The 26,352-nt window shown below is 40.4% G+C and overlaps 1 protein-coding gene across 1 annotated transcript in view; it reads left to right on the forward strand.

Annotated features, from left to right (window-relative positions):
- The window catches only part of LOC132826571 (collagen alpha-1(VII) chain-like), a 248,660-nt gene that overhangs the window by 143,507 nt on the left and 78,801 nt on the right, over window positions 1-26,352 (forward strand). The window contains exons 52-60 of the mRNA XM_060842528.1: window positions 4,788-4,859; window positions 14,403-14,438; window positions 15,152-15,211; window positions 17,869-17,913; window positions 21,106-21,141; window positions 21,634-21,669; window positions 21,918-21,974; window positions 24,764-24,835; window positions 25,647-25,718. Coding sequence (XP_060698511.1) covers window positions 4,788-4,859; window positions 14,403-14,438; window positions 15,152-15,211; window positions 17,869-17,913; window positions 21,106-21,141; window positions 21,634-21,669; window positions 21,918-21,974; window positions 24,764-24,835; window positions 25,647-25,718 — 486 coding nt within the window. The remainder of the gene's footprint in view (window positions 1-4,787; window positions 4,860-14,402; window positions 14,439-15,151; window positions 15,212-17,868; window positions 17,914-21,105; window positions 21,142-21,633; window positions 21,670-21,917; window positions 21,975-24,763; window positions 24,836-25,646; window positions 25,719-26,352) is intronic.

Consider the following 26,352-nt stretch of genomic DNA (forward strand, 5'->3'; position numbering starts at 1 on the left):
TAAAATCTTTTACAAGAAGCTTGTCCCTGAAGATTAACTGTGGGAATTTTACTGATTATTCAGATATGTGGTGGAAATGTAGTAATTAAGTTTGAGGAAAGATTTTTGCACAAAGTTGAAAAAGTCACAATGTCTTTAATGAGACTATCTTGATGTAATTGTCAAGGCGACTCACGTTAATTCCTTCATGCTGATACACTCATCAGCCAGTATGTTGAGAAATGAAAACCATTTAACCTATTGACTGCATAATGCACATACCTCAATGGTGTACCTTGAGATTCTTCATTTTGAGTCATCAACCACTTCCTGTTATCAACAAGAACTGATAATTTAGCATTGAATTCTCTCAGGCAGAGATGAAATATTTCTTAATGAAAAAGTTCAGGAAGTTGTTTAATAGCTTTAGTGAAGCTGCTGAGGTTCTATGACTAATTTATTTGTTACATAGGGTGCACTTTTACCAGGGTTTGAATGGTGAGATGAGTGGTAGAATCGGGCGAGATGTTTGGTGAGGTTGATTCGACCTCAATATCGTCTCTTGCTCCCTTTTGTCAAGTGATGTGGCAAGATTCTCACCAGCTCCCAAATCACAATAATTATTTCTTGTCAAATGGTTTGCTAACAGCCAACGTGCTACAGGTTCTGATCTTTCCAAACTTATCTTACAAATTAACCATCACAAAAACCTGACATGGAAACCAGAGTGGGTTCTTGGTGGGTTAGGGGTGGGATTCAGCTCGCCACTTGCTCAAAAAAATTAATGTTGTCTACAAACTGGAGAACAGGGCACAATACATTCGCACCAGCTGAAGCAACCTTCCACCATGGGCATTGGCCATTCTACTTTTAGGGAGTCACTGCCACCATCCTGGTATCCTCCAATGCACTGGCACCATGCCCTGCAAGGACAGGCTGGTCTAGGGAGACAAACCAGCAACCAGCTGTGAATAGCTGTATTGGGTGGTAGTACTGGAGAAAGAAAGTAGTGGACCAGGCTGTTTCCCATGGATGCTCCCTAGCTGTCTCAGCATTTATTCACCTGTCACTTAACCACATGAATTCAGCGTACATACTTTGCCTTGGTCTGCTGTGCCTTGCATTTACAATAACATTCAGGTAAACAAGCAGGTAGCTTTACAGCAGTTATCTTGCCTTACATCAGTGTGCCACATCACTCTAGCATCTGTACCACGTTTCTTCAGTGTTCGTGTCAGCACACAGCATCTGCAGCAAGTGTTGCAATGAATGTGAAATTACAGGGGAGTAGTCCACAGTGAGGTCGATGGGAGTATCTGTCTGTCGGAGGGCCTAACACAGTTCATTAAAAGCAGTCTCCCATATATCAGTCACAGTCAGGCCACCAGTCAGTGTGGCAATGCACAAGCGAAATGTGCCTCCATGCTGTACGGATTGGGTCACTGTCGGTCCTTTGTCTCCATAGTGATACTTTGTTGTCCATGCTGCTGGGATATCCAGGAAGCAATACTGATGATGATCGCTTCAATATTTCCCTATATTTGTCCATGAAGTTTATGGGGCTCTCCTTTTTGAGAGATGGGCTAGTTCTTAGCAGGATGGTCTATCAATATAGAAGGTATTGCTTGGTTGAGGTGTTCATTGCCTGGTTAATGTGACAATTATAGTTGGATGACAAGTGTTACTTATTTGTTATGGACATCATCTCTTGCAACAACAAAAAATGGGGAAATAGGTAAGATATAAGTGGGTATGGCTGTTCGGGCTGGTGCCTGTGAGGGAAATTTGTTGAGATTTTCCAACGGACTGAGGAGGCAGTATGAAGGTAAAGAGTTAATGGCATGGGAGGATGGAGGTAAGGAGAGCAAGTGAGGGAAGATGTTGCATGAAACAGCGAGGGTGTCAGAGCATAAACTTTGGAGGGAGGACTGTGCAGTGGCACAGGTAGAGGCCGCGGAGAGCAAAATATTACATTTATTCTGGTGGATCACAAAAGATCATTGACCTTCTTCTTGCATTGTAGCCTAATTCTCCTCACCCTGGGGATGGCACTGATTTTGGTGATGATCTCCAGCCAAATTGGCATGGTCTGGTGACATGGTCTCCATTGCTGGTTCTCCACGAACAGAACTCCTCTCCTCTCCACCACTCAGTCAACAAGACGTCTAGGTCCAGGTCCGAGAAGCATTGCACCACGTTCCCTTTCTCTTTTGTCTCTCCTGATGCATAACACAGCCAAATAGCATAGCTTGCAGATGACAACTCAGTGCAGGTATGCAATGGGCCGTGAAAGAATGTGCAGTCCTAAGAGATACTGGTCTAATGCAGAATGCTACAGGATGTTGAGTTCCTCTATTAACAGTGGGAAGTTTGGGCAGAGAGAGATTGTGATTCATGCTTCAAGGACTCAATCATTCAAATGACAAGTTTGGTAGACATGGCAAGAAAACTCACTCAGCCCCACAGCGAGAATCACTCCATCAAGCTCAATACAACTCTCACTTGGCCAAAAAAATAGGAAGATTCAGTCCTCTGTCTCTGCAAATTCCATAAAAGATGCCAACTATCCCAGGAATGTATTAGTTTTCAGTTCATTCTAATCTGTCAAGTACCTGCATGTTGCTAATTTCAAAGTGATTTGTGATATTCATTTGACCACAATAATTAGTTCATATCATCCACATCTTATCCTATATTAATTTAAAACAAGAACTTCTGAAAATAGCCATTAAGCAATTTGGCTATTTTCCTTCAATTTTAATTAGTCCATCACTGTGGCTGAATCATCCCAGAACTCCTTTCCAATTAGCCCTACACCCCAGGGACTGCAGCACTTTTAGAAGGTAGCTCACTACCATCTCTCCAGGGCAATTAGGGATGGCCAAAAAATGCTGGCCTAGCGAGTGACAATCACATCTCATAAAAGAATAATAAAAGGAAGAGGAGATAAGTAGAGATAAGAAAACACAAACAAACTGACTCATGCGGTGGGGGGAAGCATTCAAGAAATATTTGTAAAAATGGTACTCCAATAATTGTAGGCAGTTTAATTTTCTTATAGATTATAGACTGGACAAATCAAAATGACAAGATAGCCTTGAGGATGAAGTAATAGAGCACATTGAGGATAGTTTCTTAGGTAATAATTCTGCCCGTCCTCAGTCCGTTGGAACATCTCAACAAATTTCCCTCACAGGCACCAGCCCTAACAGCCATACCCACTTATATCTTAACTATTTCCCCCTTTTTTGTTGTTGCAAGAGATGATGTCCATAACATATAAGTAACACTTTTCATTCAACTATAACTGTCACAATAACGAGAGAACAGAGTATTGTAGAACTATTACTATGTAATGAGACAGGTTTAATTAAGAACCTCATAGCAAAGGATTTGATCGCTAAGAACTATAATCAAAGCTTGAGAGAATTTCAAATTCAGTTTCGTATTTGGAATTCTCTACTGTGGGGATCAATGGAGATGGGTCATTACACTTATTTAAAGCTGACTTAAACTGATTCTTGTTCAACAGGGAAATTGAGGGTTATTGGGGACAGGCAAAAAAGTGGATTGAGGCCATTATTAGATCAGCAATGACCTTATTAAAATGGTGGAGCAAGCTTAAATGTCCAAATGACCAATTTTTGCTCTTACATTTAAATCCAATTAATCTTGTTGGTGAGACAGTTAACGACAATTACCAAACTTTAAGGCTGCTCATCTATTGCATAACTCTTGTTTTGTGAACAATTTCACTCACAGGTCTGGGGACTAAACCATTAGAATTCATATGTAAAAGTCTTAAATTGTAAAATGCATTTGCTGTCATTTATTCTAAAATGTGGAGTGGGACTACTCTGTTGGAAATTTTCTACTTAGCCTGGAGTAGGTAGCACTTGAACCCAGGTCTCCTGGCTCAGAGATAGGAACACTACCATTGTGCCATATGAATACTTTGGGCCAAAGCTATCATTCCTACTTCCCTAAATTATCTCAGCTGTTTCGCTTAAAGTTATACTTTGTTAAAATTAAGAATTATTAATTAAAATGCAAGATATTTGTGAGCAAGATAAGACCATTAATCTCAGCAAATCTGTCCTTTCTGAATAGATTGATCCCAACTGTGAGTACTCTAGCCTTTCCAAAATATACTTCAGCCCCTTATGTGAAATACATTAACTGCCTCTCAAACATATAAATACTGTCCATTTTAATGCTTTTAACAAACCTAAAATAATTAAGTTCAACCTGATTTCCCTTCATGGTTATAATTCACTGTGACTGAATGTTTTAGAAAAAAAGTAAATTGGAAGCATTCAATGACCATAAAGTGTGAGTTATCAGTGTTGTTACATGTTTCCTCATATTTATTTGAAGGTGTTGACTCACTCTGGGCTGTGCCCCAAAAGCAGTAGCAGCAATTGGATATCTTAATCAAAGGCGCAGAAATTAACTTTGTTCAAAGATACATGAGGGAGGGCATCGCTAATCCTGATCTAGTCTTGACATTCATAAATAGATATCTTTTTAGCTGAAACAACAGGATAACAATCCGAAATTAAACTCTAACTGATGGTTAAGTTTCCAAGTGGCTGGGAGGATGTGGCCAAATGCCCCCTATTCCCTACCCTGGGCTGAGATCAGCTAACTGAGCAGAATAGTGTTCAAAACTAGGACCTTCCTGACATGTATGATTCATGATAATGTAGCAACAGTGACCGTATTCATTATGGTCACTCATTTATTTTATTGTATAAATATTATTAACAGTGAACTAATGAATAAAATTCATATTTTTTTCTGAATAGGGTGTTCGAGGTAGGAGAGGCAAGAATGGTTCACCTGGACCACCTGGAAATATGGGGCCACCTGGCAGGCAGGTAAGTGTCTCATCTTCAGCCAGAAGGCTATCAGGATAATGGTGCAGGATAGATCTGTTGGGAAAGGAAGCAGCATTTTCCAATTCAACCATTCATGCATCAGGCATTTCTACATCAGACATGGGATGGATATTAGGACACCGCAGGTGGAACTGGAAACAGGGGGTAAGAGCCTTAACATCAGGTGGTAGACAGTGGGGCTGTGCTCATCATCTACCTGCCTCTGCCTGTATTATACCAATAGTAGAAGAGACATAGTCATTCCTTCTTGCTGTCCCTGGTATTTAACCAGTAGTGAAGGCTGCCCACTTGTAGGCTGCCAGGTGAAACCTGCTGCCAATCTGCAAGTTGAGGATAATCCTTCCTGCTCAGACACCCTGTGCACAACAGAGGCCTATGCTACAATACAGTTCTCTCCAATGTTTCCCCCAGTCTTCCCCCACCAACTGTGTGTGCAGCTAAATCCCACCTTCCTGAACCCAATCCTACAATCACATCACTGGTCTTCAAACCAAAAGAGAAAATGCTGGAAAATTTCAGCAGGTCTGGCAGCATCTGTAAGGAGAGAAAAGAGCTAACATTTTGAGTCTAGCTGACTCTCTGTCAAAGCTAAAAAAAAGGGGAGAAATGGGGAGGTATTTATACTAGGCTGAGATTTACATCACTGGTCTTGACAGACTAGAGTACCACCATTTGTCTTCAAATCCAGCTCGATCAATGATCATGGACCCAATGGTGCTGCTGGGACTGGAGAGTGGACAGCAACCATTACAACAAAGATTTCCCTCCATGAACCATGCTGAAACCATAAAGGAAGGTCTTCCTGTCTTTCATTACAGACTTTTAGTACTTACCTAACTGCCTCCTCTCACAGCTCCCTCTTTAAACACTGGTAGAATTACAGTGCAAGCAGGGAGTAGCCCTTAATTTGCCTCCTTAATTGGCCACCTGATGCCATTTAGCAGGTGGCCAATACAATAATAGTGCCACTCCTGAGAATATAACATGATGTGGGCTCTTGTAGTGGACTTGTAAAGTTGCTACCTCTGAGTCAGGAGATCAAAATTCAAATTCCATCCATTTCTGAGGCATATCACAGCATGCCTGAACAGGTTGATTAAACTAACTATAAAGAGAGTTCCTGAAGAAGGGCTTATGCCCGAAACGTCGATTCTCCTGCTCCTTGGATGCTGCCTGACCAGCTGTGTGCTTTTCCAGCAACACATTTTTCAGCTCTGATCTCCAGCATCTGCAGTCCTCACTTTCTCCTAACTGTAAAGAGAACCTGTGAGGTTGTAAACAGACAGGATCAATGTTTGGGCTCCTGTGGTGTAGTGGTAATGTCAGTACCACTTGACCAAAAAGCTTGGGTTCAAGTCCTACCTGTCCAAAGGAATGTCATCAACATGCCTGAACAGGTGCTTTTAAAATATGTATACCATAATGAAAAGAAGACAGTTGACTCAACTTTCACCCCTATTTCACAAGGTGGCTTGCCTCCTGTTCCATCTCTGGAGGGGAAAATTCAGCTCTGCACTCAGCCATACTCACATACAACACCATCATTTCTGATTAGCCAAATTGTAATTGGAGTTGTCTGCTAGATTATTTTAGGTACATCTATAATTATTGTCCATTGATGCATTCCTTTCTTTTTATGGAGCTTCAACTGTAGGATGGTTTGATGTTACTGTACCTTGCTGTAGAATCTAGTTTTCTGTCTGGAAGAATTTTCTGCTTTGGTATTTTTAAAACTTTTAATTCATGCAAATTATGTGCTTGTGCCTGTGTTTGTTTACATTGGGTTTGTCAAGCTTCATTAAGCTAAACTGAAAATTCTACCCATGGATAATGCAGACTGGTTGAAACAAATAAAATTTTGAACAATTACCACTTACTCAAATCTTTGTTTCACTAATTACCATTGGAAGTAACATGTTGTTGAATCAAAGTTATTAGACATCCAGTATCAAACATAGTAAAATGGCAGTTGCTCAGAAATAACCAGAAATATTGCTGCAAATCTGTACTTAAAAGTCTCTGATAAAGGAAGATAAAACATTATTCATCTCCTGCATTCTCTTTCTCTCCCGTGTACTCACTATGCTCAAATCAAGTCTCATTTGTTCCTACTCCAACTTGTCTTTCCCAGCATCTCAAACCAAATGAGCTCTTTTTCCTCAAGTATACTTTTTTCTCTGCAATTCACAGAATTTTTAAACATAAACGAGTTAACTTTTTGGACTTGTCTCTCCATAGTTCACAACACCACACAGATAATGTTTTAAAGAGTAAAGTGAAAGCACCTAATCTACATCTACCATTTCAATGCCTTTCGCAATCATGAAGAACTCTATCAGAACATTTCTCAATGCTTTCTACAGAAAATATTCCAATATGTTCAGTCTTTCTTGATGGGTATAACATCAAATTTCTTCCTTCATTCACATTGATTTTTTATGTGCATGAAGCTTTTTCAGTACTCTAAGTAGGATCTGATCAAAATTTTGTTCAAGTCTAACAGAACTCCTTGCTTTCAATTCTAATCCTTGAGAATTTTTTTAAAAATTGCTTTATCTACCATCACAAAATATTGTGATTTTGTAAACGTACCCAGCATCCCCTTGTTCATCTGGCCCTAGACATGATTTACACTGCCTCAAATACTCTAGGGATGAAATTCCTCAAAGCCCTATTCATTGTAGCTGGCGACTTCAACCAGGCCAATCTCAAGAGAATGCTGCCAAATTACCACCAACACATCTCCTGCCCTAACATTCTGGACCACTGCTACACAACCATCAAAGATGTCTACCTGCTTCATCCCCCGCCCACACTTCAGAAAATCAGATTACAGCTCTGTGTTCCTTCTCCTAGCTTACAAGCAGAAGCTGAAATGAGAGGACCCTTCATAAAAGAAAGTAAATGCTGGTCCAAGGCTGTGGAGGACCAGCTTGGAATTAGTGGACTGGACGGTATTCAAGTACTCAGCGGAAAACCTAGATGAGTATGTCACCACTGTCACGGACTTCACTAGCAAATGCATGGAGGACTTTGTACCAAAGAAGTCAATCCAAGAGTTCCCCAACCATAAACCTTGGATGAACCAGACCTAATGAGGATGAGACGGTGAACATTCAAGTCAGATGACCCTGACCAAAATGAGAAATCCAGATATGACCTCCACAAAGCCATCAGGGATGCCAAGAGGCAGTACTAGACAAAGTTAGAGGCCCAAACCTACCAAACAGATACCCAACATCTATTACAAGGCCCAAACAACATTACGGGATACAAAATAAAGCAAATCAAGACAGACAACAAAGATACATCCCTTCCTGAGGCACTCAAAGCTTTCAATGCTTGGTTTGAGTGGAATGTCAGCGGTGATGTAACGCTGGCCTCGACATCCCCAGACAAAACTGTTCCCTCAGTCACCACTGCAGATGTCAGATCGGTCTTTCTTGGAGTCAACCCAAGGAAACAATAGGCTCAGACAGGATCCCTGGCCAAGCACAGATCCTTTACAGATCAACTGCTGAACTTATTCACCAGCATCTTCAACCTTTCCTTCCTACAAGGTGAAGTCCCCACTTGTTTCAGGAAGATCAACATCATCCTCATACCTAAGAGAGTACATGCAATGTGCCTTAATGACTACCACTCAGTGGCTCCGACCTCAATAATCATGAACTGCTTCAAGAGACTGGTCATGGCCCACATCAACTCCAGTCTCCCAGCCTGCCTTAATCCCTCACAATTTGCCTACCAACATAACAGGTCAACAGCCAATGCCATATCCCTAGTCCTGCACTCATCCCTGGAACATCTCAACAACTGGGACACCTATGTCAGACTCTGGCTCATTGGCTACAGCTCCACCTTCAACACCATTATCCCCTCCAGACTAATCTCAAACCTCTGAGACTTTGGTCTCGGCTCTGCCCTCTGCTACTGCATGCTCAGCTTTTTGACCCACAGACAGAAATCATTGCAGATAGGTAACTGCACCTCCTTCACAATAATACTCAGTACGAGAGCACCCCCCCCCCCCCACCAGGGTGTGCCCTCAGCCCCCTACTGTACTCCCTGTACACCCATGACTGTGTTGCCAAATTCCAAATGAACGCCATCCACAAATGTTCGTCAACGACACTACAGAGTAGGACAGACGTTTAACAAAGAGAAGTCAAAATATAGAAGGAAGATAAAGGGCTTGGTAATGTGGTGCAATGAAAACAATCTCTGTCTCAAAGTCAGCAAAACTAAAGAACTGATCATTGACCACAGAAAGAAAGGTAGAGAACATACTCCCATCTACATCAACAGAACTGATGTTGAGAGGGTGGAGAGTGTCAAGTTCCTCAGAGTGACAATAACCAACAACCTGTTTTGGACTTCTCACATCAATGCATTGGTCAAGATGGCACAACAATGCCTCTTCTTCATCAGGCAGCTCAGGAAATTTGGCATGTCCATAAGGACCATCCCCAAATTCTACAGATTCACCATTGAAAGCATACAGTCTGGGTGCACAACGGCCTGGTTTGGCAACTGCTCTGCCCACAACCATAAGAAACTACACAAGGTGCTGTCCACATGGACATCAGACCATGATGGAAGCCGACCTCCCATCCATGGACATCATTTACATGGCTCGTTGCTGTGGAAAGACTGCCAACATCATCAAAGATCCATCACACTCTGTTAATAATCTCCTACAACCTCTTCTGTCAGACAGAAGATACAGAAGCATGAACACAGCACCAGCAGGTTCAGGAACAGCTTTTTCCCAGCTGTTATTGGAGTGATGAATGGACTCTTAGCCTCAAATAGTGTTGATCTTGCTAACATTGATGTCGCCTAGTGCACGCTCTGTGCAATGCAACCTATATGCCTCTAAGTCTTTTTGATCTGTACATCCTTGCTTACTATGATCTGCCTTTATAGCTCCTAAACAAAGCTTTTGACTGTACTTTGATATACGTGACAATAAACAAATCAATCAATCAATCAATCATACTTAGTGTGATAGAGTCATAGATCACCCACCCCAGGGAAACGACCTTGTATATTTATCTTATCCATGTCCCTCATGATTTTATAAACCTCTATAAGGTCACCCCTCAGCCTCCAACACTCCAGGCAAAACAGCCCAGCCTATTCAGCCTCTCACTATAACTGAAACTCTCCAACCCCTGAAACATTCTTGTAGCCATGCTGTGGAGGTGCCAGTGTTGGACTGAGGTGGAAAATCACACAACACTAGTTTATAATCTAAACCAGGTTTAGTTGGAAATGTTAGCTTTCAGAGCATTGCTTCTTCACCAGGTAACTAGTGGGGCAGGATAGAATTTAAAGCAAAAGATCACAGTGTCATGCAATTAAAATGATATATTGAACAAATCTAGATTGCTGTTAAGTCTTTCATCTTTTAGAATGGGTTGCAGGTTTCGGTTAATTAATGTGTAAATCCCAGAACTTCTTTTAAGTCACATTCTCACAATGACTCAGTGGTTAGCGTTGCTGCCTTGCAGCACCAGGGACCCAGATTTGATTCCACCCTCGGGCGACTGTCTGTGTGGAGTTTGCACGTTCTCCCTGTGTCTGCATGGATTTCCTCCCACAATCCAAAGATGCGCAGGTTAGGTGAAATTAGCCATGTTAAATTGCCCATAGTGTTCAGAGAAGTATAGGTGAGATGCATTAGTCAGGGGTAAATTAGGGTAGGGGGAATGGGTTACTCTTCAGAGGGTTGGTGTGGACTTGTTGGGCCAAAGGGCCTATTTTCACACTGTAGGAATTCTAATAACTTAAGGTTTTATTTTTAAAAAGTGACATCTCAGTTCAGACAATATATTAAAGGTGAGGTTAGAGTCTGTCTGTATCCCAATCTTGAGTCAGACTTGTTCTATTTCTGAGGTATGATTTTATAAAATGTTATATGGATTGACTGCCTGCAGGTTGTGTGCTTTTGAGCAAAAATAGAATGTATCTGCAAATCAGGGATGGCCTCAACCAGGCCCTTGGGTTCATGTCACGCTAATTACAATTAATGACCCCACGACGTGATACATTCTCACACAGACCTCTCTCATACACACATTTTCTCTCGGATACACACACATACAACCCCCACATTCACACCCACACACACCCTCAACAGGCTTATACTCCATCACACTCACATACACTCTCTACCAAGCATGCACATACGCAAACACACACTCTCTCATGCGCACTCATAACCACACTCTCTCTGTCTTCCCCTCACATGTACGTGTGTGTGCGTATGTGCACCCACACACACACACATACACACACAAGTCAATGGGGTGAATTTGGAATTGCAGAATTGTATTTGCAGGTACATTCTATTTTTGCTCAAAAAGCACGCAACCTGCAGTCAATGCAGGCAGTCAATCCATGTAACATTTTATAAATTCCTTCTTTGGAAATAGAACCAGTCCGACTCGAGATTGGAATACAGACAGACTCTAACCTTAGACAATTAATACATTATCTGAGCTGAGATGTTACTTTTTAAAAATAAAATCTTGAGTTAACTCAAGAATGTAACTTAAAAGAAGTTCTGGAATTTACACATTAATGAACCGAAACCTGCAACCCATTCTAAAAGATGAAAGACTTAACAGCAATCTAGGTTTGTTCAATATATCACTTTAATTGCATGAAACTGTGATATTTTGCTATAAATTCTGTATCTTATGATCCTCCCCACTAGTTACTTAATGAAGGAGCAGCACTCTGAAAGCTAATATTTCCAAATAAACCTGTTGGACTATAACCTGGTGTTGTATGATTTTAACATTCTTGTAGACATTTATTTTCCAAGGCAAGTATGGCCTCAATAATATATATACTAACTGACATTTATCTACATTGAAGTTCATTTGCCCCATCTGCAAGCTTATTAATGACTCCCTGCATTTTTACTACAGTCCTTCCCTGTAACCCCAGTTTGTTGTCACCTGCATTCTTTGTTACTGATTCAGTTCTTTTTGGATCTACACTAGGATATTTCTACAGACTAAAGAGATTAATAAGGAGGACACAATTTGTCACAAGTATAATGATATGTTCACTGCTGCTTCCGTATTAGAAGTGTTTGATCGGTTGTGGGTTTATTTACGACAACCTTTGATATTTTACAAAAGTCATCCTTCTTTGCATATAAGCCTATTGCCAATTTCTTCTACTGCGATTCTTCCACCTCACTTATTTATGAGTACGTAATATTATTGCTTAATTGTCTTATTTATGTGAGAAGTTATAGCAATCCAATTGTTAACTGAGATCAGGTACATGAGGATAGATCCAAGATTAGTCTTGAATATTGTTGCTCTGCCTGGTTCAATACAACACAATACTATTAATTCATCCCAGTAACTATCTTTCCATCAACCTAGATAATTCCTGGCTAGAAATGAACTTGCCCTGATTTTCAAGCACAAGATGTCACAAATTTGTGTTCCACCTCATCTCAATGATTGTGATGCTGTCTGTTATGTGGAGAAAGTAAGAACTGGAGATGCTGGAGATCAGAGTCGAGTTAGTGGTGCTGGAAAAGCACAGCAGATCAGGCAGCATCTGAGGAGCAGCAGAATTGAAGTTTCATCAGGAAATCTGCTGTCTGTTATGTATTCAGCTCTTCTTCTTATGCTGAAAGTGAATTTGGTGTATAACAGGAGGACAGGGCAGCATTATTTTGTCAGTCATGTAGGACAGACAGCCTGCTCTTTGTAAAGGCAGGCTGATTCCTAAAGGGCAGCTTCACAACAGTTTTGCTGCAATGTAAGTTTTTGGAAACTGAAGACAAGACAAATCGGTGGGATCCATAGCGATGAATACATTATTGGATATATTAGTAGTGGAGATAAACATGAAGAGAGATGCCACAGTCACACGGCAGATGACCAAGAAGGTCGAAAAATTAACCAGTCACAACTCATGGGAGTTTTGCTCCAAGAATCTGGCAGCAGAATCCCAAGAGATCTAATGACCTCCTACCAGTGGTCAGACCAGTGAAAACAACATCTTTACATGATATTGTCTACCCGCTGTTCCATGAGTTTTTCATCCTGTGAAATGTGCAACTTTGATCCTTCACCCAGCAGCATATTCAGGCAATCAGGATTCATTCCTAACATCCAGATAATCTGTTTCATCCTCATGCAGCTACCAATGCTGTCATTCTCACTGCCTCCATAAATCTCTAGCTATTCAACTACGGAAGGCACATCACAGTGTAACTGTACACAATCACTGACATTTTGTCACACAATTGAAAAGAATAGACCAGGACCAGCAGAGAACAGGAACACGTAAATCTCCTGAGCCATACTGAAGACATAATTCTCTGTATCATGGTGCTGGCTTCTCAAAGGGCTGCAGCATTAGACATTCTAAGGGAATTGAGGGTGATTGCGTGCTCCTGCCTCATGCCCCTTCTCAACCCCCTACACACACAAATCTAGATGCCTTTTTTTTTGTTGTTTTATATAGTGTTCGGTATGTGTGACCATGTAACTTCTACTTTCCACCTGGACACTTTCTGTCAAGTCAACCTTCCCTCTGAGTTCCTGCTTTCAGATGTTCAACAGCTGTCAATTGTCAACCCCCAAGAGAGGAAAAGTATAGTACTATTGATGAGGGTTCATCACTTAGTCTGACACTCATAGCCACCAACTTAGACATGGCACTAAACTTAACTTGAAGGCTTCTATCATGGGCACATTAAACCAACATGTGTGGGCTTTAACCAGGCTGTGCAGAAAAGTGGCTCATTTACCAGCTAAATGGAAGGAGATCTTAATGGGGTTGCACATCATGACACTGAGTGCATTGCTTGCACTGCCGGACAGCCTTCTTTCACTGACAAGGAGTGGCTCCAACTTGACAAAGGAGATAGTACAGTGTCTGCCATCTCCACACCTCTGCTCCATTTCTCCGTCATCCTGCAGAACTACAGGCACTGGCACTGCTGTCTCCATTCTTCTCCCTTCTTTTGTGTCGCAGGTCACCTACGTATCTCCATTCATCACAAAGATGCAGAAACTCACTCTCTCTGTCAAATGCAGGGACTTATCAAAACACTTCCAGAAAACTTTCAGGTACTTTACAATGGAAATGGTCCAAAAATCTAACAGTCCAGCAGTATGTTACTCTTTAAATAACAGGGCAGCAGGGTTCAGCTTCCTTCTGCATTTTTAAAAAAATAAATTGAAAACCAAGTTACTGCCTGGACCTATGCTGAGCAGAAATCACTTCCCCCAGTTGATCTGTGCGGTGTCATAATAGCTCCATGTTGATATGTCCCATTGTGCACAGCAGACACAATAACATGGGCTATAGCTCAGAGCACATTGTGATGGGCCACTTGTAGTAGCCAGCAACTCAGTATATCCTCAGGAAATCTGGGTAGATCTTTATGATGCTACATCAGTTAACCAAATGAGCATCTGTGCCTGCAGTATCTATTTCTCACACTGAAAACATTTTGTCTTCCTTTCTAACTTTCAGGGTCTTCCAGGGAAAACTGGCAATAAAGGATCGAAGGTAAATTAAATTCAACCAATTTAAATTCACTTTATGTCTTGCTTTGTAGTCATTGCTGTTGCTTGCTCGGCTGTCTGTATTTGATCCATTATTTCTTGATTTTCACTGCAGATCACTACTTCCTCATTGAGTTGTAGTTTATTTTTGTTTTATGCACATGAAAGTTGAGCCAATTCGGTGCTTTTAAGACATAATATTGATATATTGATAAAAGCTGAAAAATGTGTTGCTGGAAAAGCGCAGCAGGTCAGGCAGCATCCAAGGACCAGGAGAATCGACATTTCGGGCATAAGCCCTTTTTCACTCCTGAAGAAGGGCTTATGCCCGAAACGTCGATTCTCCTGCTCCTTGAATGCTACCTGACCTGCTGCGCTTTTCCAGCAACACTTTTTCAGCTCTGATCTCCAGCATCTGCAGTCCTCACTTTCTCCTATACTGATAAGAGGCAATATGCAGATATGACTAAACAAGGCATGTAAAATATTATGGTTACTCAAATAGATGTGAGCATGTAACCGGTTGTATGATTCAATTCTAGGCCCGAAGTTCAAGCTAGACAGACCATGTACTTTCATGTGCTATCAAATTCAGAGTGAAGAATTTTTAACATTGTCATATTTTACACTTGATTAATGAAAACATTTTTAGTTATACTTTGTTATTTTGTAATTAAAGTTGTCACAGGGGTGTTGTTTTATGATTGTTTATAACAGGGTGACATTGGATTGGGGGCCCGAGGACCAAGAGGGAGCCTAGGCATTCCTGGTCGTAGGGTAAGATACTGAGATTCTGTGATTTGGTTCTCCCTCTCTTGTTCTTCCTCCAACTCTCGCTTTAACTCTATCTCTAACTATCTTCAGGCCTGCCCAGACTTTTTGAAGGTCCTTTTTAAATTACTGCCTAACTTTCTATAGTCTCCCTTCAGAATCTCATCCTTTTCCCTTCCTGTGTCGTTAGTTCCAATGTGTTCAACAACATCCTGCTGGTCCCTTTACCCATTGAGAACATTCTGCACCTTCTCTGAGATATCCAGGGAGGCAACACACCATTCTGATTTTTTGCTGCTAGCTGCAGAAATGTCTGTCTATGCTTCTCACTAGAAAGTCCCCTATCACAATCGATTGCTTGGAACCTGACGTATTCCTCACTACATTAGAGCCATTCTCGGTACCAGAATCTTGGTTGTTCATGCTACATTCCCCTGAGAGTCCATCTGATATGGGCCATTTTGTTCCTCCTTTAGCTATGGCCCATATTAGTGTTGCACCCACCAGATTGCGATGCTGAACAAAATCTTGTTGGATTACCCATTGAGGTGAGTGTGTTTGTGCTGGTGGAAGGTGGGAAGGAAGGACTTGACAGTCCATCCTCTGAGATTCATAATTTTTCTTCCCCCGAGGATTGGTTGTGGGGTTGGTAGAGATGGGTCTTGAACAATGGATCTTCTTTTTGTTCAGAGATTTCAGGCAAAAACACAAAGATATGTTTGCATTATGAGCTTTAATTTCGACATTAATGCTTGACATATAAATAAGACTAGCAAAATTAGAGGCTATCTCACCAGATGATATCAATTCATCCTTTAACACAGGCATTCTCCTTGTTAGCATTCTCCTTGCTAGCTCAGCAACCTGTACTTCGAATGGGGACAGGAGCCTTATGTCAAGTATCAATCCCATGTCTGTACATATTCACCCTTATTATGCAGGTTCTTCTCTGGTGGAAGATGAAAAGCGTCAAGAGACATTAACATGGGTACATGAGCATTCTGCCTGTATTCTTACAGAGATGTCAACCCCCAGAGCTGTGCACATTACCAGTATGAAAGATATGGTGTGTAGGAACTTAAGAGTTAAAGAGTTTTGGATGAAAGGTGATTAAATGTGATCAAAGAATTACAGTTGATAAAAAGCAATAAATAATTGTATGAAAGCGTGCTTGATGTATCCAGGAGGTGTTCATTCCAAAACCACATTTTGTGGTTGTGTCCTTGTCACTTGCAAGCCTCTGGGGAAAAGCTATTAGATGTGATTGGTCTGCTAATTGTGAAGAAAGGTTAATGAACTGATGGTGTCTCAGTGTTGTAGCTCCTCTTCTGTTTTAAAGTGAATCCTGGCAGATGTGTAAGAGGCAGTACCACTGTGGTAGCTGCAATGAAGTAACAAACATTGATCACGTTGAGGCATGTGATGGAGGTGCCAGGCATCCAATCTTGTATCTGACAGTCCTCTGTAGTGGTAACCTTACAGTATTAATTCACACTCATAGGGCGTAAAGCATCAAATAAATAGATAGTATATACTCTGACAGGGACAGCAGATTATTCATCCTCTTGTAGTACAGGAGCCAGGTACTCTTGAAACACCCAGTAGCTATCTCTGTCCAAGCTGCCCTTGTCAGCCAGAATGGCCTCCTGTTGTCATCTCTTGGGAAAGAGTTTCCCTTTTCCTGGGTACTTCAAGATAACTCTAGGGAGGTGTGACTAAAGTGCTGCTTTTTGTCAGATCTCTGACATTTCGAAGGTTGGTGGATGTTTGTAGATGTAGCTAGCTCAAGATTGAGTAATGCAGCTGGGTTGGAAAGAGTGAAGTGCTGTCCACGTGACCTTTAAATATGGCACCTGGAAGATCCTGCAGGGTGCAGAACCTCCTGTCCACTTGCCCATACAATTTGCCATGTTACCTGTGAGTGCGAATGCAATGAGCTGAGGAAGACAGAATCATGTGAGAAAATGTGAAATCCCCACTTCCAAGCAGAAGTGTCTCCTGCGTTTAGGCTCATTTCTCAAAAACACATTATTCAGCCCTTTCGCTTAGTTTTTGCCTTCGTTCCTTTTTTTCTCTCCATCCACCTCTTTCTCAAATGAGAATGTTGTTATGATCTGGATTTTCATTGTACAAAGCAACTTAGCCAAATTAAATTGATCTGAAGGGGAGTTATATCAGACACAAAATGTTAACTCTGCTTCTCTCTATGCTGGGTTTTTCCAGCACTTTGTTTTTATTTCATTTATTATAAGTCAAGCTTAAGTTACTGTGAAATTGAGATAACATTGTCAGCTGCTTTGAAGGACATTATTAAGGACAGAAACCATCTGCTCTTGATGAAAGTAGTAGTCTCTATTCACTTTTATAATTCATTTTCTTGTTTGAACCTGATTTAATAATGCAATATTTCTAGTCTGAGATTGAGTAAAAAGAAAGGACAAAAATGTTATCAACTTCAGCAGACACCCTGGCTCATCAAACTCTCTCTTCAGCAGTCTGTCCAAATTGGAATGTCCCACACTAGTCATGTCAGAAACTTATTGTCAATAAATATTACACATCTGGAATGCTGCATGAACAGAAGGAATATGTATAAATATTCACACTATCAATTACACTATAGATAAAAATCTAATGGTCATTCTTTTAAAAAACTTTTCTAGGGAGTTAACGGTGCTCCTGGATCAATTGGAGGCCCGGGTCTCACGGTAAGTTGTTGGAATGTGGCTGACCAATCAACATGGGTAGAACTGTCTCAAAACAACATTCTTTCAGAAGTTGCATGCTAACTTATATTTGTGTTGTTTTTTTTTGTTTCAACAATTCTCCCTGCTGTAATAATCAGCACCCTCCGGTCACAATGCACTGACTCCTTCAAGTTTATCCAAAGTGAAATATCACACGACACCAGGTTATAGTCCCACAGATTTATTTAAAATCACAAGCTTTCAGAGCAACACTTCTTCATCAGGTGCAGTGAGAGAGGGAACACTGACAGAGTTTTTAGGCAGAGAGATCAAGGATCATATAATTGGTGTAAGCGAAGTGAATAAACCTAAAGTGGCTGATGGAGAATTCTGTTAGGAAGGAGATACAAGTTTCAATTGATTAAGATATAAATTCAGAATCTGTTTCAAGTCATTGCCCCAAGATTATTAAAGGTTTTATCAGAGTCTGCCTAACATTCCAAACTTCAATCAGAGATACAAATGATGATATCTCAGGTCAGACTGAATTGTAGGTGTGAGGCTTTGTTCAGAATCTGTCCCTGAGTTTTAAATCAGACTGGACTTATTCTGAAAGCAGGAACTTATAAAATGCCACTCTGACTGACTGACAAAAGACACAAATCGTGTGTTTTTTGAACAAAATAGAATGTATCTGCAAATAAACAAACATCTTGGATGAAATGATTCACCCCATAGATTTATATGGGCACGTGTGCGCGTGCACGCCTGTGCTTGAGAGAGACAGTGTGTGCGAGTGTTAAAGAGTATGTGTGCAGGTGTGTGTGTGAGAAGGTCTTTGTGAGTGTGTGGGTGTGTTTGTAGGAGAAAGAGTGTGTGCGTATGTGTGTGAGAGTGAGAGTGAGAGTGAGAGAGAGTGTAATAAGCAATCCAAAACTGTACAAACTAATTAGGGTAGAGAGGTCATAACAATTTATCAAAGTGATGCTGTCACATGCTCTCTCACGCATTTAAACTCTTTCATACTCACACACACTCTCTCAAGCATACACACACACACACACACACACACACACACACACACATATATAAATCTGTGCGGTGAATCATTTCATTCAAGATGTTTGTTTATTTGCAGATACATTCAATTTGTTCAAAAAACACAATTTGTAGTCACAGTCAGTCAATGTGGCAGTTCATATGTTCCTGCTTTCAGAATAAGACCAGTCTGATTTAAAACTCTGAGACTGATTCTGAACAAGGCTTCACACTTACAATTCAGTCTCTGACCTGAGATGTCACCTTTTGTATCTCCGCCTGATTGAAGTTTGGAAAGTTAGGCAGATTCTGATAAAACTTTTAATAATCTCAGGGCAGTGACTTGAAACAGATTCTGAATTTACATCTTAATCAATTGAAACTTGCATCCCCTTTCTGACAGAGTTCTCCATCAGCCATTTTGGGTTTTGTTGATTTCACTTATGCCAATTGTATGATCCTTTGATCTCTCTGCCTATAAACTCTGTGTTGATGTCCCCTCTCTCACTGTACCTGACGAAGGAGCATCACTCCAAAAGCTTGTGAATAAAAATAAAACTGTTGGACTATAACCTGGTATTGTGTGATTTTTGACTTTGTCTAACCCAGTCCAAAACCAGCAACTCGATAGATATCATTCCACTGTAGCATGTATTATGGCACTTGGTAAGGAATTTAATAAGAATATTGACACAGAGATAGGAGTGTTACAGAGCCACATTCCAATTGCCTGGCATATCCTTCATATCAAGAATGTTTGAAAGGTTGTGGGTTTGAGCTACTGCTATGTTTTCACCTACTTGCTTCACATAAAGTTAGCTGTTAAGGCAAAATTCATCTATTCTAAATCTGTCTTAGTAGTCTTTTCTCAGGATTTATTTATCTAGTGTTCTACTGGTTTGTCCTCACTCTGGGTCCCATAAGTTTCTGATCAATGATCACATTAATATAACTGTAGCTAGAAGGTATGGCTTCATTTCCCTTGCTGAATAAGCAAGACACATATGCCCATTTTAAATCTCCTAGTTCAAATCAATTTGTCAAAATAACTTTGAATACTTCTGGTATTTCCTCCTTTATTTGTTGAACTGCCTTGAATTTAATTTGTTAATTCTAACAGTATGAGGTAGAGGGGTTTAATTGATTTCTGTCCCTTTAGCTTCTTAAGAACCTGTGCTTCACCACCCTCCAAGCCCCACTACATAAATAACACATGTGAAGTTCAGTAGTATATTGTTAGTGTAAAAAACCTCCATCCTAGATGAGATCCTGCACGTCTTCATTTCCCATAAGTTCCTTCAGACAGAGAGGTGCTTTGGTTTGCTGGCTACATGCAACTATTGAGCTCTACCAATATGACACTACCTGGTAAGTAAATCTTTGCTCCACATGCATTTCTTGATTATTAATAACAGCGACTTGAGATATTCAATATTGGTCTCCGTAGATCTCTAGATTAGATTAGATTAGATTCCCTACAGTATAGAAACAGGCCTTTCAGCCCAACAAGTCTACACCAATCCACCAGAGAGTAAGCCACCTAGGTCCATTCCGCTACATTTCCTCTCTGACTAATGTACCTAACACTATGGGCAATCTAACATGGTCAATTCACTTGACCTGCACATCTTTGGATTGTGAAAGTAAACTGGAGCACCCGGAGGAAACCTACGCAGACACAGGGAGAAAGTGCAAATTCCACAAAGACAGTGGCCCGAGGCTGGAATAAAACCTGGGTCTCTTGCACTGTGAGACAGCAGTACTAACCACTGGGCCACCATGCTGCCTGTAGTGAAAGAAATAACATGTTAAAGCTATAAACTGCATTTGCTACTGTCTCCCTTTCCTGTTATCTCTTGGCTATGAAACTTTGCTCAGTATGAGTCAAAACCTTCAGAGGAGATGGAAGTAAGCTAAGCTGGGGAAAATGTTTCAGTATGATTTAAAAACCCAACAAAATTATGATGTTAAATCTTTGGAAGGCTCATGCTTATTTAAGTGTTGAATATTAAAATTTTATCTGTCACAGAAGCTCTGTGTATAGTTTCTGAGAGTGCCTTACTGAATTTTATTTGTCTACTGATTAGTCAGATGGAAGCTCCCATCACTCTTTCATTTCATCATTAATAGAGACCAATTAATTTTTAAAAAGTGCTTTCTCCATTCTCTTGACAGGGTCTGAAAGGATTACCCGGTCTGAAAGGAGAAAAGGTACAAAGTTCAGTAGACTGGTGAAATAATGGATGGCATTTAATTAATAGAATCATATAAAATAGTAGAAGACCACTTGGCCTGTCATGTCAATGCCAACTCTTTCAAATAAGCAATGTAATTTGTTCCATGTTCTATGAGTTTTCCCAATTTTCTTGAAAATGTTTCATTTTCATATATTTATCTAATTCTCCTTTGGAAGTAACATTAACATTGCTTCCACCACCCTTTAGGTGGTGCATTGCAGGTTGAAGTAATTTCTCCTTGGTTTTCTCCAGCTTCTTTTAGATGTGTTTAATCAACTTGTACAAATGTATATGAAGCACCTCCGCAGCTGATGGGATTTGAACCAATGCCTCTCTTTTTATGAATGATTATTATCATTTTTTTTCCACATGAACTGTGACATAAATAATTTCCATATTCTCTAGCTCAGAGCAACCAGATAATTACTGAAAGTGAAAACTGACTGTGTTTTTGCTTGCATTTCAGGGAGATAATGGGTTACCAGGAATTAAAGGTGATAAGGTAACTATTTCTGTTTCCAAATTTGGTTTTATAATACAATAACAGTGAAGAAATAGGCAGGTAGCCTAAGAAGCCTTTGCCAATGTCTTACTCAACATGAGTAACCCCAAACCAATTTTGATCCTATTACCCTTTAGTCCACTTCAAATAGTAATCCAATTGCCTTTTAAAGTGCTTTAGGTAATCTGTTCAATATATTTCACACGTTGGGCACTTTCTACATTATGATTCCTATTTATTTCCTTTAGGGTGACCCACAAGTCATTTCTGGACCCCAAGGATACAAGGGCGACAAGGGGGAACTAGTAAGGAAGCATGGTCATTTTCTCTGTGTAATAATGCCTTATCAATTTATGTCTGTGATGTTGATTAATAGGCTTTGCCAATTACTTTAAATATTCATCAACTGAATCAAAATTTGAATAAAACTAAATTACAATGTCATGTGGAAAAGGCAGCAGAATTGGACTAATTAAATAGATTACTTAAAGAGCCAGCAAAGGCAGGATGGGCCAAATGTCTCTAATATTCTGTGATTCTGAGATTCCCATCTTCATACGGCCTATATTGCTAGATTTCAATTCTGAGAAATGCAGTATAGGTGTTCAGCAGGTAGAAATCTATCACTACTATCATAAAGAAAAGTGAGATTTAAAATGGAAGTGAGCTTTTACCTTAAGTTATAAGGTGCCAGTATTGTCTTAGTGGTATCACTTAGACAGAATTTTGTGGTTTCAAACCTCACTTCAGAGACTTGACTACAAACTCATAACATTATGTTGACACACCAGTGCAGCATCTACAGAAATAACCAAAAGTGACATAAATATGGGAGGAAACGGTCGTGTGAGGGAGCCGTGGTTTTATAAGGAATTGGAATCCCTTGTTAAAGGGAAGAGGGCGGCCTATGTAAAGATGAGGCGTGAAGGTTCAATTGGGGCGATTGAGAGTTATAAGGTAGCCAGGAAGGATCTAAAGAGAGAGCTAAGAGCAGCAAGGAGGGGACATGAAAAGTCCTTGGTTGGTAGGATTAGGGAAAACCCAAAGGCTTTCTATAGGTATGTCAGGAATAAAAGAATGATTAGGGTAGGAGTAGGTCCAGTCAAGGATAGTAGTGGGAAATTGCGTGTGGAGGCTGAAGAAATTGGGGAGACACTGAATGAATACTTTTCGTCAGTATTCACTCAGGAACAGGACATTGTTGCCGATGTGAATATTGAGTCACAATTAATTAGAATGGATGGCTTTGCGATATGTAGGGAAGAGGTGTTGGAAATTCTGGAAAGGGTGAATATAGATAAGTCCCCTGGGACTGATGGCATTTATCCTAGGATTCTCTGGGAAGCAAGGGAGGAGATTGCAGAGCCATTGGCCTTGATTTTTATGTCCTCATTGTCTACAGGAATAGTGCCAGAAGACTGGAGGATAGCAAATGTGGTTCCCTTGTTCAAAAAGGGGAGTAGGGATAACCCTAGTAACTACAGGCCGGTGAGTCTTATCTCTGTTGTGGGCAAAGTCTTAGAGAGAATTGTAAGCGATAGGATTTATGAACATCTGGATAGGAATAATGTGATCAAGGATAGTCAGCATGGTTTTGTGAAGGGCAGGTCGTGCCTCACAAACCTTATTGAATTCTTTGAGAAGATGTCTAAGGAGGTGGATGAGGGTAAAGCGGTAGATATGGTGTATATGGATTTTAGTAAGGCGTTCGATAAAGTACCCCATAGTAGGCTACTCCAAAAAATACGGAGGTATGGCATTGAGGGTGAGTTGGAGGTTTGGATTAGGAATTGGCTGGCTGGAAGAAGACAGAGGGTAGTAGTTGATGGTAAAAGTTCATCTTGGAGTGCAGTTACCAGTGGTGTTCTGCAAGGATCTGTTTTGGGACCATTGCTGTTTGTCATTTTTATAAATGACGAGGAGGGGCTAGAAGGTTGGGTGAGCAAGTTTGCGGATGATACGAAAATCGGTGGAGTTGTTGACAGTGAGGAAGGATGTGGCAGGTTACAGCGGGATATAGATAAGTTGCAGAGCTGGGCAGAAGGGTGGCAAATGGAGTTCAATGTAGCTAAGTGTGAAGTGATTCACTTTGGTAAGAGTAACAAGAAGATGGAGTACTGGGCTAATGGTAGGCTACTTGGTAGTGTGGATGAGCAGAGGGACCTTGGTGTCCATGTACACAGATCTCTGAAAGTTGCCACCCAGATAAATAGTGCTATGAAGAAGGCATATGGCATACTGGCTTTTATTGGTAGAGGAATTGAGTTCCGGAGTCCTGAAGTCATGTTGCAGTTGTACAAGACTCTGGTGCGGCTGCATCTGGAGTATTGTGTGCAGTTTTGGTCGCCATACTATAGGAAGGATATGGAGGCACTGGAACGGGTGCAGAGGAGGTTTACCAGGATGTTGCCTGGTATGATAGGAAGATCATATGAGGAAAGGCTGAGGCACTTGGGGCTGTTTTCATTAGAGAAAAGAAGGTTTAGGGGTGACTTGATAGAGGTGTACAAGATGATTAGGAGTTTAGATAGGGTTGACCATGAGAACCTTTTTCCACATATGGAGTCAGCTATTACAAGGGGGCATAGCTTTAAATTAAGGGGTGGTAGGTATAGGACTGATGTTAGAGGTAGATTCTTTACTCAGCGAGTCGTGAGTTCATGGAATGCCTTGCCAGTAACAGTGGTGGACTCTCTCTCTTTATCGGCATTTAAACGGGCATTGGATAGGCATATGGAGGAAAGTGGGCTAGTGTAGTTTAGTTGGGCTTGGATCGGCGCAACATCGAGGTCCGAAGTGCCTGTACTGCGCTGTATTTTTCTATGTTCTATGTTTCTATGTTCTATATCTTTCTCTGCTGGAACTGAGGAATGTCATACCAAGAAAGTGAACCAGTCATGAATGTATATAGTGTAGGATACAACCTGAATGAAGGCTTGATATTTTGCTTAAGTAATTTTCTTAGATCTTTATAATAAGATATGAAATTTAGTGAAGCATAGTACATTTTGCATTGTACATGGCCTGCAGAATGATTGAGCATAATGGGAACTATGGAATTCTTTCTTTAATCATGTAGCTTTCTGTCCTGTAGGGTGATAGAGGTCCACCAGGGTTTGATGGTGATAAAGGAGAGAAAGGTGAAGATGGACCTCCAGGACTTAAGGTGAAGATTCCATTCCTTATCATCACTGTTACCCAGTTGAAGTCAATCAATAAAGGGTTGAGTTTATCAGACTAAATTGCTGCTTCTTGCTTCTTATACCTGCTATTTCCTATAAATATTAAGCTATATTTTGTTTTTGACACAATGTATAACATTTTATAGCAACCTAGAGTCATTCTATTAGCCTGTAATTGTTCAGCAATTTTACAGAAAATCAAAAAGCACAAAACCTCACATATATTGGATGTTAGATTGTTCCTTCAGAAGAGTGCGAATAAATGGAGCAAATTCTCAATCAGTGCAAATGTTTCAGAGTTTAATGATAATGGGACAGGCAGAGATTGGGATGGTCAAATGTTATTTTGAATATATTGAGGTAAATTCACTAATCCTACATTCTACCCAGTCAGTGTAGAGATTCAGTTGCTTGGGGGATTGATTAGAGAAAGGACTGCAATATACCTGAAATCTGGCTTGCATTCTTGTTAAATGCATCTCCTGCTCTTGAGAGTGGGATCAGGAAACTTACCTTATTGTTCTAGATTGGAAGGGAATAGATGAATACTCTGAAGTTTTGCTTAATTACTTTGAAGGTTATCTTCTTTTTCTGTATTTGTATAGATGTTTGAGATGAGTAGTTGGGTGAGTAAGATAGTGTCTGAATAGGTTGATTTTCCATGATATTTAGAAAATGTAGACTTGATTAGCTGACAAGCCTTTTCTCCGTCCATGTTCTCTGGTTGAATTTATTCTCTTCAAGATTGGTCCATGATTATCTAACAATCTACAATCATTTTTGTCTTCTTTCAAGGGTCACAAAGGAGAATCAGGTTCCAAAGGATCAATGGGGTTATTTGGGGCCAGAGGTCCTGCAGGACAGAAGGTTTGTACTGATGTCTAGTCTCAACTCCAAAAATATGTTTGAAATGGTGTATAATCTGTATAGTGAAGCTTGAGTAGTTTTGAGTGATATCTAAACCCTTAGCTTGGAGTTAGTAAATCCCTTCCAGTTATATGATTGTTGAGTTGATTTTCCATTGATAATATAGTTTATTACTTACAGTAAATAGGTCATGATAGTTGATATCACACTGCTAATGTGATATCACTATTAATGCAAATAATAATAGGCATTTAATAACCCCATGAAACCTGCTAGCAGTTCATAAAAATTGTAACACAGGAACACAAGAACAGCAGTCAATCATTCAGACATTTGTATATACTGATCTGTAGCTTAGCCCCTTGTACCCACCATGATTCCACAACACTTAATACTCTTGCCTAAAAAAAACTCTACCTCAGTTTTTAAAACTTAAATTGACCCCAGACTTAACTATTTATTGTGTGGAGAGAGTCGCATTTTCATGACTTTCCATTACTTGTGGAAGAGCTTCCTGATAACAGCCTAAACAGTGAGGACTTTAACTATAATCTCTTTGCAGTTTATAAAGGCCCAGAACTACCAATAGGAAGCTCATCATTGCTAAAGTCTAGATTGGAGTTGTGTGTTAGGA

The sequence above is a fragment of the Hemiscyllium ocellatum genome, chromosome 23, assembly GCF_020745735.1.
Source record: "Hemiscyllium ocellatum isolate sHemOce1 chromosome 23, sHemOce1.pat.X.cur, whole genome shotgun sequence".
NCBI lineage: Eukaryota > Metazoa > Chordata > Chondrichthyes > Orectolobiformes > Hemiscylliidae > Hemiscyllium > Hemiscyllium ocellatum.